The sequence below is a fragment of the Saimiri boliviensis genome, chromosome 3 (assembly GCF_048565385.1).
Source record: "Saimiri boliviensis isolate mSaiBol1 chromosome 3, mSaiBol1.pri, whole genome shotgun sequence".
Lineage (NCBI taxonomy): Eukaryota > Metazoa > Chordata > Mammalia > Primates > Cebidae > Saimiri > Saimiri boliviensis.
Window position 1 is genome coordinate 25,749,073 of NC_133451.1, and position 13,257 is coordinate 25,762,329.

At 40.1% G+C, this 13,257-nt stretch overlaps 1 protein-coding gene across 2 annotated transcripts in view; it reads left to right on the plus strand.

The window, feature by feature from the left end:
• Window positions 1-13,257, plus strand: part of TBC1D19 (TBC1 domain family member 19) — a 164,775-nt gene that overhangs the window by 133,127 nt on the left and 18,391 nt on the right. For both annotated transcript variants that reach the window (XM_003927498.4, XM_074395976.1), the window contains one exon: window positions 12,060-12,092. In XM_003927498.4, coding sequence (XP_003927547.1) covers window positions 12,060-12,092 — 33 coding nt within the window. The remainder of the gene's footprint in view (window positions 1-12,059; window positions 12,093-13,257) is intronic.

A 13,257-nucleotide genomic window follows, 5' to 3' on the forward strand; every position in this document is an offset into this window, starting at 1 on the left:
CAGATAAATAAAATATACTTCCTATTCTCTGGAACAATCTGTTAAACAGTTAATTTTAACACAAAACATAGTGAAATCATACTGTTGGAAATATGAACGAAGTGCCATGAGAATGCAGAAGAATGATCATTTAATAATGATTAAGAGATCAGGAAATGTTTATAGCTGACCTTTGTAAGGTTTTGATGGCTGGGTAGGATACAGAATTATCAAGTTCAGAGCTATCAAACTGTAATGATACTGGTGATGATAAATAATCTAGTGTGACTATACCACAGGGTGTATGGAGTTAGGATAGTATACCAAAGGGGAGGCAGATGTAGCTCAGATTTCAGGATGTAATCATGAATGTTTAAGGCCAGATCAACGGTCTTAAATTTTGCTGTGTATACACTTAGCCTATAATAGAGGGCTAGAGTGTGAGCTCTAAAAATACAGGGACAATGTAATACTCATTTTAATATCTCCAGAGGCTACAGAGTAGGTTTTTAAATATTGGTTAATTAGATGAATAGAAGCTCAGCAAATACTTAGTAGATGGATAGAGGAAAATCCTCAATGGATGTAGAGATTTTTTTCATGGTCTCATTAGTATTTTTGAAAGATAACTTGAGCTCTCCAATGTTAAAAATTGGTTAGAGAACTGAGAGTTTGGAGGAAGGCATACCAATTAAGAGGCTCTTGCAGAGCCATAGGTAAGAGTTTATTAGGAACAGGATTCAGATCGTGGCAGTAGGGAAGGAATTAGAAGGTTAAAAAATGATAGAAGTAGACTCCCTGCAGATGCATATATTCGTTCTCCAAGCATTTAGTAAGTACCTGTTATATTCTGGGCACTGTGCTTGGTCTCTGGAGTTAGAGACATATACATAAAAAATAGTTTCTATGCTCAAAGGATTTATTCTACTGGGAGAGAAAAAAACCAAAAAGTGATTAAAAGATAGTAAAATAGGAGAAGGAACACAACAATTGGTAAGTACTGACTTTTTATCAAATATTGTGCTACCCATATTACATATCTTTTTTTTTTTTTATTGCATTTTAGGTTTTGGGGTACATGTGATGAACATGCAAGATTGTTGCATAGGTACACACATGGCAGTGTGCTTTGCTGCCTTCCGTCCCCTCACCTGTATCTGTCATTTCTCCCCATGCTATCTCTTCCCACCTCCTCACCCCCACCCCTCCCCCATTTCCCCCCAACAGACCCCAGTGTGTAGTGCTCCCCTCCCTGTGTCCATGTGTTCTCATTGTTCAACACCCGCCTATGAGCGAGAATATACGGTGTTTGATTTTCTGCTCTTGTGTCAGTTTGCTGAGAATGATGGTTTCCAGGTTCATCCATGTCCCTATAAAGGACGTGAACTCATCGTTTTTGATGGCTGCATAATATTCCATGGTGTATATGTACCACATTTTCCCTATCCAGTCTATCATCGTTGGGCATTTGGGTTGGTTCCAGGTCTTTGCTATTGTAAACAGTGCTGCAATGAACATTCGTGTGCACGTGTCCTTGTAGTAGAATGATTTATAATCCTTTGGATATATACCCAGTAATGGGATTGCTGGGTCAAATGGGATTTCTATTTTTAGGTCCTTGAGGAATCGCCACACTGTCTTCCACAATGGTTGAATTAATTTACATTCCCACCAACAGTGTAAAAGTGTTCCTATTTCTCCACATCCTCTCCAGCATCTGTTGTTTCCCGATTTTTTAATGATCGCCATTCTAACTGGTGTGAGATGGTATCTCAATGTGGTTTTGATTTGCATTTCTCTGATGACCAGTGATGATGAGCATTTTTTCATATGTTTGTTGGCCTCCTGTATGTCTTCTTTTGTAAAGTATCTGTTCATATCCTTTGCCCATTTTTGAATGGGCTTGTTTGTTTTTTTCTTGTAGATCTGCTTTAGTTCTTTGTAAATTCTGGATATCAGCCCCTTGTCAGATGGGTAGACTGCAAAAATTTTTTCCCATTCTGTTGGTTGCCGATTCACTCTACTGACTGTTTCTTTTGCCGTGCAGAAGCTGTGGAGTTTGATTAGGTCCCATTTGTCTATTTTGGCTTTTGTTGCCATTGCTTTTGGCGTTTTGGTCATGAAGTCCTTGCCTACACCTATGTCCTGAATGGTTTTGCCTAGATTTTCTTCTAAGGTTTTTATGGTATTAGGTCTGATGTTTAAGTCTTTTATCCATCTGGAGTTAATTTTGGTGTAAGGTGTCAGGAAGGGGTCCTGTTTCTGCTTTCTGCACATGGCTAGCCAGTTTTCCCAACACCATTTATTAAACAGGGAATCCTTTCCCCATTGCTTGTTTTTGTCAGGTTTGTCGAAGATCAGATGGTTGTGGGTATGTTGTATTTCCTGTGAGGCCTCTGTTCTGTTCCATTGGTCTATATCTCTGTTTTGGTACCAGTACCATGCTGTTTTGATTACTGTAGCCTTGTAGTATAGTTTGAAGTCCGGTAGTGTGATGCCTCCCGTTTTGTTCTTTTTGCTTAGAATTGACTTGGCTATGCGGGCTCTCTTTTGGTTCCATATGAAGTTTAAGGTGTTTTTTTCCAGTTCTGTGAAGAAGGTCATTGGTAGCTTGATGGGAATAGCGTTGAATCTGTAAATTACTTTGGGCAGTATGGCCATTTTCACGATGTTGATTCTTCCTAACCATGAACATGGAATGTTTCTCCATCTGTTTGTATCCTCTCTTATTTCGTTGAGCAATGGCTTGTAGTTCTCCTTGAAGAGGTCCTTTACATTCCTTGTTAGTTGTATTCCTAGGTACTTTATTCTCTTTGTATCAATTGTGAATGGCAGTTCGTTCTTGATTTGGCTCTCTTGAAGTCTATTACTGGTGTATAGGAATGCTTGTGATTTTTGCACGTTGATTTTGTATCCTGAGACTTTGCTGAAGTTGTTTATCAGTTTCAGGAGATTTTGGGCTGAGATGATGGGGTCTTCCAGATATACAATCATGTCATCTGCAAATAGAGACAATTTGATTTCCTCCTTTCCAATTTGGATACCCTTTATTTCTTTTTCTTGCCTGATTGCTCTGGCTAGAACTTCCAGTACTATATTGAATAGGAGTGGTGAGAGAGGGCATCCTTGTCTAGTGCCAGATTTCAAAGGGAATGCTTCCAGTTTTTGCCCATTCAGTATGATATTGGCTGTTGGTTTGTCGTAAATAGCTTTTATTGTTTTGAGATACGTTCCGTCAATACCTAGTTTATTGAGGGTTTTTAGCATAAAGGGTTGTTGAATTTTGTCAAAAGCCTTCTCTGCATCAATCGAGATAATCATGTGGTTTTTGTCTTTGGTTCTGTTTATGTGGTGAATTACGTTTATGGACTTGCGTATGTTGAACCAGCCTTGCATCCCCGGGATGAATCCTACTTGGTCATGGTGGATGAGCTTTTTGATATGCTGTTGCAATCGGTTTGCCAGTATTTTATTGAAGATTTTTGCATCTATGTTCATCATGGATATTGGCCTGAAATTTTCTTTTCTTGTTGAGTCTCTGCCGGGTTTTGGTATCAGGATGATGTTTGTCTCGTAAAATGATTTGGGAAGGATTCCCTCTTTTTGGATTGTCTGGAATAGTTTCAGAAGGAATGGTATCAGCTCCTCCTTGTATGTCTGGTAGAATTCAGCTGTGGACCCATCTGGACCTGGGCTTTTTTTGGGTGGTAGGCTCTTTATTGCTGCCTCGACTTCAGACCATGTTATTGGTCTATTCAGGGTTTCAGCTTCTTCCAGGTTTAGGCTTGGGAGGTTGCAGGTGTCCAGGAATTTATCCATTTCTTCCAGGTTTACTAGTTTATGTGCATAGAGTTGTTTGTAATAATCTCTGATGATGGTTTGGATTTCTGTGGAATCTGTGGTGATATCCCCTTTATCGTTTTTTATTGCATCAATTTGGTTATTCTCTCTTTTCTTTTTTATTAATCTGGCTAGTGGTCTGTCTATTTTGTTGATCTTTTCAAAGAACCAGCTCCTGGATTTATTGATTTTTTGAAGAGTTTTTTGTGTCTCTATTTCCTTCAGTTCTGCTCTGATCTTAGTTATTTCCTGTCTTCTGCTAGGTTTTGAGTTTTTTTGATCTTGCTTCTCTAGCTCTTTCAATTTTGATGATAGGGTGTCAATTTTAGATCTCTCCTTTCTTCTCATGTGGGCACTCATTGCTATATATTTTCCTCTAGAGACTGCTTTAAATGTGTCCCAGAGATTCTGGTATGTTGTGTCTTCGTTCTCATTGGTTTCGAAGAACATCTTTATTTCTGCCTTCATTTCATTGTTTATCCAGTCAACATTCAAGAGCAAGTTGTTCAGTTTCCATGAAGCTGTGCGGTTCTGAGTTAGTTTCTGCATTCTGAGTTCTAACTCGATTGCACTGTGGTCCGAGAGACTGTTTGTTATGATTTCTGTTCTTTTGCATTTGCTGAGGAGTGATTTATTGCCAATTATGTGGTCAATTTTAGAGTAGGTGTGATGTGGTGCTGAGAAGAATGTATATTCTGTGGATTTGGGGTGGAGAGTTCTGTAAATGTCTATTAGGTTTGCTCGTTCCAGGTCTGTGTTCAGGTCCTGGATATCCTTGTTGATTTTCTGTCTGGTTGATCTGTCTAATATTGACAATGGGGTGTTAAAGTCTCCCACTATTATTGTGTGGGAGTCTAAGTCTCTTTGTAAGTCATTAAGAACTTGCCTTATGTATCTGGGTGCTCCTGTATTGGGTGCATATATATTTAGGATCGTTAGCTCTTCTTGTTGCAGTGATCCTTTTACCATTATGTAATGTCCTTCTTTGTCTCTTTTGATCTTTGTTGCTTTAAAGTCTATTTTATCAGAGATGAGAATTGCAACTCCTGCCTTTTTTTCCTCTCCATTTGCTTGGTAGATCTTCCTCCAACCCTTTATTTTGAGCCTTTGTGTATCTTTGCATGTAAGATGGGTTTCCTGGATACAGCACACTGATGGGTTTTGGCTTTTTATCCAATTTGCCAGTCTGTGTCTTTTGATTGGGGTATTTAGTCCATTGACATTTAGGGATAGTATTGTTATGTGTGAATTTGATGCTGTCATTTTGATGCTACCTGGCTGTTTTGTTGGTTAGTTGATGCAGATTCTTGATTGTGTTGCTGCTTTTTTACCATTTGGTGTGTTTTTGGAGTGGCTGGTACTGGTTTTTCCTTTATGTGTGTAGAGCCTCTTTCAGGAGTTCTTGTAGAGCAGGTTTGGTGGTGATGAAATCTCTGAGTGCTTGCTTGTTCACAAAGGATTTTATTTTTCCTTCACTTATGAAGCTGAGTTTGGCTGGATAGGAGATTCTGGGTTGAAAGTTCTTTTCTTTAAGGATGTTGAATATTGGCCCCCAGTCTCTTCTGGCTTGTAGGGTTTCTGCTGAGAGATCTGCTGTGAGTCTAATGGGCTTCCCTTTGTGGGTAACCCGACCTTTCTCTCTGGCTGCCCTTAGCATTTTCTCTTTCATTTCAACCCTGGTGAATCTGACGATTATGTGCCTTGGGGTTGCTCTTCTTGAGGAATATCTCTGTGGTGTTCTCTGTATTTCCTGGATTTGAATATTGGTCTGCCTTGCTAGGTTGGGGAAGTTTTCCTGGATAATATCCTGAAGAGTATTTTCCAGCTTGGATTCATTCTCTTCATCACATTCAGGTACACCTATCAGACGTAGATTAGGTCTTTTCACATAGTCCCACATTTCTTGAAGATTTTGTTCATTCCTTTTTGCGCTTTTTTCTCTGTTCTTGCCTTCTCTTTTTATTTCATTGAGTTGGTCTTCGACCTCTGATATCCTTTCTTCTGCTTGGTCAATTCGGCTGTTGAAGCTTGTGCATGCTTCACGAAGTTCTCGTGTTGCGTTTTTCAGCTCCATCAATTCACTTATTCTCCTCTCTATGCTGTCCATTCTCGTCAGCAGTTCGTCCAATCTTTTTTCAAGGTTCCTATTTTCTTTGCGATGGGTTAGAACATGTTCTTTTAGCTCATTGTAGTTTCTTACTACCCACCTTCTGAAGTCTGATTCTGTCATTTCATCACCCTCCTTCTCCATCCGGTCTGGTTCCCTTGCTGGTGAGGAGTTGTGATCCCTTTTAGGAGGAGAGGTGTTCTGGTTTCGGGAGTTTTCATCCTTTTTACGCTGGTTTCTACCCATTTTTGTGGGTTTATCCACCTGTTGTCTGTCTCTGTCCCAGGGAGTTGGAGCTTTATGAGTTTCCGTTGCACTACTGCCTTTTTTGATTTTTTTTTTTCAGGTCGGACCCGCCCAGCTAGCAGCACGCCTAGCCTCTGCCTGCCCGCAGGGGCTTTGCTGAGCTGCTGTGGGCTCCGCCCAGCTGCCCTGAGCTCTTCCCTGCAGTCCTTTTTATATGGGCGTAGTTAGAACTGTCTGGGCAATGGTGGCCCCGCCTCTGTTATGGCGGACTCTCTCTGTTGTGGCAGGTTGCCTCGGCAACGGCGGGTTGCCTCGGCAACGGCAGCCTGCCTCCGTAGCCGTGGAGAGTCTCAGTAATGGCGGAAGCCCCTCCCCCACGGAGCCGGACCGTCCCGGTTCAGCTGTGCTTGGTTTGAAGGGCTCAACCCAGAGGGTTTCCAATTACTGTTTTTGTTTTCGTTGTTGTTGGGGGTGGAGGGGTGGGACCAACCGAGCCTGATCACCTGGCTCCCTGACTCAGAGTCTTTTCTTTTAAGTTGAACGACCCCGCGTTCCGGTCGCTTGTTGAAAAGGCGCCGGGATCTCCCGTGCTGCGACTCACGGAGTCGGCTGGAACCGCGGCGCCGGCTCCTGGCGGATTTTTTGCCTAGGAATCTCCTGGCCTGACTCGCTATTTCAGATGAATGGGCTATTCCGCCGTCTCAGGGCTCTGCTCGCCAGCTAAGAGGGCTCCCAGACCAGTGGCTTTTGTACGGAGAACCGCAGCAACAGGGAGTGGTCACAGCAGCCGCGCGGGCGGAATCAGCCCCGCGGGGGCCAAAACAGCCGCACCGGCTGGGACTGCGACGCTGGCGACCCCTCTGCCTGGGTATCTCCTGGTCTGTGGGCAATAAGAGTTCGTCTGGAAATGCGGCGTCCACTCACCCTCTGCACTTTCACTGGGATCTGAAGTCCTGAGCTGTTCTTAGGCGGCCATCTTGAAAGTCGGATCTACATATCTTATAATATTTAATCCTCACCACCTCGTTGATGTTGTTTCTACTTTATTGATGAAGGCAAGTTTATCGTTAACCTTTTCAGGGCGCAGAGCAGGAGTACAAATAGAGACCCACCTACCATAAGTCAAAATATTTATAAGTTATAAATTAGACTCATAAACTGATAAAGTCTACTCTACTTGCCTTGACACATATACTTTGATAACAATCTGGAAGGCTAGGTCTGAATCCAGAGTTAGACTCTTCACCCATCCCTGGCGTGTGGTATCCTCCTGCTTCTCATCTATGGCTCCACTTCACACCTTGGACAGGCTTCACTGACAGAAGCCTGCAGGTCCAATCTCTGTTCACAGCTTCCACAAATAGCCAGCCTTTGGCCACCTCTCTGTCCTAAGGTACACACCTGTATCAGGAGGCACATACCTTCTTTTCTCTTATCTTCCCCACCAAAGAGAACATGTAGGTCCTAGAAGTTGTCTTAGGAGCCTTTGGGCTCAGAATTTCAGAGTCTTGGGTACATGGGATATGGTCTGGAGGGAGAAACGTGGGCTCTAGGTAAGGGGTACAGCCAGAGGAGGGCCACATTAGGGCTCTCAGCTCAAGCCCTTCTGCCTTAGTCTAAAAGCAGCTTTGGATGAGGAAGCAGGTTAAGTAACATACCTAAGTGCACAGGTAGAAAGTGGTAGAGTCAGAACTGCACAGCGAGAAACAGTAGTTCCTCAATCAATGAGGCCAAATCAGCTGAAACAAGAGGACTGATTAATGAATTGCTTGGGGGTGAGGGATCAAGGCTATCAGGGAGATCCTTCTGGGAAGATTATTGTTTAAAATCTTGAAGGAGTAGGGCAGGGCCAGGGCCAGGGCCAGAGGTAGAGGGTAACATTGCCTACAGCCCTTATCCTGCACCCAGAGGCTGAAGGGGTGGTGATCAATTTGACAGAGCTGTGCTTATGGGGTACACAGGAGGAATTAAGATGGAAGAGTTAAGTGGTCATTATCCAAAAGGGACAGGAGAGGTTCATAATCACATTTAGGTGTAAGGGCTAAGGGAGAACAAAAGAGCAAAGATGACTCAAAGGTTTATTCCCTGAATGACTAGGGAGATGGTGAGTTATTTACAGAAATAGAGACCAGAAGGACCCTGGGGCGATACTGGGCTTTTAAAGTTGGTATTTTGGCTTAATAATGAGAATGCTGGTAGTGTGAGAGAAAAAACAAGTGTGCAGAGTCTTGGAGCTATATCGAAGGAGTATGCAGATGAGAGAACTGCCAGAAACAAAACAAAACAAGCACTCACAAAATACTGAGCAGCGAAAGTTTCTGTGGGACAAGAATCCTGATCTGCACAGTGTCGTCAATGTTGGTAGACTCAAGCTTGACTGTGTGGTCATTAAATATGACATACAAGAAGGGAAACCCCTGGATTTAGCAATCAGAAGTTAAGTCTGTAGGGATGGAAAACCATTTGCAAGCATTTGAGGATACATAATAAGGGAGTAAAGGAAGTGAATATAGATAGTTTTCAAAAAAAAAAAAAGACAATTAAGCCTGGCTTTCAGAAAAGGAGTGAGATTAGAGATTTGTTTGACAGAAAAATAGGGCCCAGGAAAAAAAAGTGACTTTTTCTCTTTCTTCTTTCTTCTTCTTTCCTTATTATTTTTTCTTCTTCATTCTTATGGATGCTTCTTCTTATGTGTAAGGATATTTGTAATATCCTTGGCTGAAAGGATGCAGTGAAATAGGAAAGACTAAAGATAGGATTACTTTGATAAGATACACCCACCCCTTGCCTCTACTCTGCTTTGTTAGAGGAATAAAGAGCACATGCCACCACTATCCAGCTGAAGACCAGCTGTCCTGAGTAAAGGTAACCCCGTTTACGACAATCGTCACATGAAGCTAGGGCTTCCCGGTCACCCTCCTCAGGAGATCCTCACCTCCACAATGTCAGGGCTCCTCTGCCCTCCCCTGGCCTTGTCCTCCTTCCCTCCATTATTTTTCTTCATAGCACTTATAGTTTTGCTGGTCACAAACAGTCCGTGTCCCATATTATTCTTTGTTGTTTTTGTAAATAATCCTGTAAAAAACGTAAAAGTCATCCCTAGCTCACAGGCCACACCTAAACAAGCTGCAAACCTGACTGCTGCTTGTCAGTCACTGTGACAGTCAAGGAAACAAGATTTAGAGCACAAGTGAAGGTGCTGGGTGAAAAAGAAAAAGGATACATCCTCCTCTGGACTGTGAGTGAGAAAACAGATGAAATATAAAGAACAGACGAAGGAGTTCATGTCAGTGGCATCAACCTCCTAGTGAGGAAAGAGTGAAGTCTATAATTAGGTGTTAAACACTTGAAAAGTGAGGAAGTTTTGAAAGAATGGGGTGGCTAATCATATAGAGATGAAGAGGAAAATTGATAAGCAACGTAAGATTCAGCAAAAGTTGGAGAACATATATCTGTGTGCTAGAAGACTAGGGAAAACATTGATCCTGAGAATTTTAACTTGTGAGCTTAAAGCAATGCTACACAAAATTCTCAAGATCTCAAGATGGTCGGCCTGGCATACCAGTTCAGAATAATTTGGCTTTTCTCTCTCTCTTTTTTTTTTTTTTTTTTTTTCTGAGACAGAGTCTCACTGTCGCCAGGCTGGAGTGCAGTGGCTCGATCTCAGCTCACTGCAACCTACACCTCCTGGGTTCAAGCAATTCTCTTGCCTCAGCCTCTTAAGTAGCTGGGATTACAGGCACGTGCTACCACACCCAGCTAATTGGTGTATTTTTAGTAGAGCCGGGATTTCACCATGTTGGCCAGGATGGTCTTGATCTCCTTACCTTCTGATCTGCCGCCTCAGCCTCCCAAAGTTCTGGGATTACAGGTGTAAGCCACATTGCCGGGCCTTCTTATGCTATTGTTCATAAAATTGCTTCTAGAAACAACAAAGAAGTATGAACTCATTTGTAAATTATAACATCAACAATTAACATTTGTTTATTAATAAATAATAGCCTAAGCTATTTAAATAAATAGTGTAGGCCCCAAGCTATTCATTTATTAATGGCTAAGCTACATGTTATATGTGAGTTCTAGCATTATCTCTGATTTACAGATGAGGAAACTAAAGCTTAGAGAAGTTACGAAACTTATGCAAAGACACAACACACACACACACACACACACACACACACACACACACACTCACTCTTAAGTGACAGAATTGGATGAACCCAATCAAATCTGTCTGACATCCAGTCCATGCTCTTATCGCAGTAGGGTGCTGATTAATGTGTTGCTATCAATATGAAAGGAGTGTCTACTGATAATTCTAGTCTTCACCCTGTCATGTTCAGCGTTTTTATATTGCTTTTGATGAGGACATAGTGTACTTATTAAATTTTTCAGTATTGTAGAACCAGGAGAAAGAGAATGCATTAGCTAACAGAATAAGAATTTAGGATTATTATTTCCAACTGGAGTGGTTCACCAAAGAAGAAATGTAATAAAGATAAAAACATAACCCTTTACTGAGGTCCAGAAACAACTGTCCAAGTATACTGTTTTAGCTGTTGGGTCTGTAGGGAGGAAAATGATTATAGGTTTTAGTCACTTCACTTTAAGGACTGCAGTGAACTGTAACTTGTTCAGAAGAAAATAAAATAGGGAAGCTGTTCAAGATGACATCATTGAAGGAAAAATTAAAGAAAGTCTTGGAGCAAGAAATCATGACGGTAATGGGCAGGAGAGAGAGCAACGTCTTCAAATATTTCTGAACATTTTCACATAGAAGATAAATTAGATTTGTTCTGTGTGACCTTTGTGGTCAGAACTAAGAATAATAAGTAGAAATTTCAGAGAGCCAGAGTTTGTCTTACTGTGAGAAAATAGCTCCTTCCAAATTAAACCCATTCAAAACTGTAATGAGTTGCTTTGGGAATTAATGCTCCTGCTATCACTCGATGTGTTTTAAACTCACACTGAACTCTCATTCATTAGAACTTACTCTATAAGACCTCTAAAGCCCTGGCCAGCACATTTTTGCCTCTGCACATGTCAGATGAATAAAGCATTTCTATAATATTTTTTCAAAAAAGTAACTTAGCTTTCTTCTGTACCGTGTTTGCAACCTGATTTAGTAGTGTTAGCTATATGATGGTATATATTACAAAACTTCTGTTTTGAACTAAGCTGGACAAATTCTAATTTTTCACTTGGAATGTGACAAGATGTTCCGCACACCAAGTTAGGCTTTGAGTATTTCCTTGAAAAGGATGTGTACTTTACTTGTATATAATTATTGCCAAAGATTATGCTGAATTTGTATCATATTTCTGCCTATATTTCTTCTAAAGCCATATCCCATGATTAATTTTCATTTAGTTTACTTAACACCCATAGTGTTTTCTGTAAAGCAAGTGTTTTCAAGAAGTGCCTTGAAAAGCTCCCTTATCTTTTAGCATATTCAATTCTAATATACACAGTGAAGTTGTTTCAGGAGGGACATAATCTTCTGACTTTCTGAGACCATTATAATTAGTTCTTAAACTTAATTCTGTGATCCGTCTTGTTATGTTTTTGTCCTGTTTGCATGTGATATACACACACACACATGGATACATATATATATATATATATATTCAAAGCTTTGATTTCTCAACATTATCAATAGAATGTTAACTGGATATGTGTTTTAAAACCTCTAGTTTGCTTTTCTGAAGTTATTAAAATCTCTTTTTATTGTTTACTATCACTAAGTCTTTCTGACATTTATGAACAAAGTTGAAGCGAAAACTAGAAAACCTTTATATTTTCAGTTTTAATCCTTTAAAGCTTACCTAATAATCAGTAGGCCTTCTACTTATTGAAAAGAAATACTTTTTTTTTTTTTTTTTTTTAGGTGTTATCCCTTTTCATGGATTTTCAATGTATGGTAAGTTGGGCTTTAAAAAACATCATGATGTACAACATAAAAACATACAATGTTATCTGTCATGACTGACAAATATAATTGTTTTATTGTAGTAAGACAATAAAGGAAAAAATAAAGTAAAATGCATGCTAGTTTCCCACAGGGGCTTAATTTTTTAAGATTAATCTTTTATTACATATTAGAAAATTTAAAAGAATACCACTTTATTTCTAATCACCCACAAGTTATTATGAACATTTTAAAATGTTGAGTTTAGTAGGCCAGGAGTGGTGGCTCATGCTTGTAATCCCAGCATTTTGGGAAGCTGAGATGGGAAGGTCACTTGAGGCTGGGAGTTCAAGACCAGCCTGGTCAACACAGCGAGACACTATCTCTAAAAAATAAAATGTTGCGTTTAGTATTTTTATGTGTCCAATTTTAAAATTTTAAAAATAAAATCATAATTGGTTAGGTGATGATTGCTTGACAAAGTAGAATTAAAACATACTGTGAAAATGGTCCTATGGTTTACCATTTTTTAGTCCAATGGAAACTAGAGATACACATTAATATTCAGTTCTAATAGGTATACAATCCGATTGTTTAAGTTCCTAAAGTAATTCTCACAAGAGTTTTTAAAAAATAATAAGTGAGAAAGAATCCTAAGGAAGGGACAACATTGAGTTTGAGCTCATGATTTCTCCAGGCTACTGATAATGCACAGCAATTACATCAGAGCCTTCAGTCACCTGAGGTGTACATGGACGATGCATGTGCAGGCTTGAGAGCTCTTAGTGCCTCCCAGGCCTCGTGTGTCATTAAGTGAGGAATGCAAGAAGCTTATGAAGATTAGCAAAAGGAAGAACTCTCTACATCTTAATGCCACTTAATTTTGAAATTTTTAAGTGTTATATAAACTCGTTAAAAATTGTTGTCCCCTTTATTTCTACACTCTACCTTAATGGTAGAAATACATTAATGTTTTGCCTTTGTGCCAAGAATCTGCAATAAACACTTTCTTTATTAAAAAACACCTCAGTGTTCAACATCAGATGGTCATGTTGAATGACATAATATAAAATTATCATTTAATGAAAAAAATTCAAAGGACCTACGGACTTTGTACTATATTTAGTGTTAGTCACAGGCTTGAATTATTGGGTACTCAGCTTTATTCTTTTGGGCA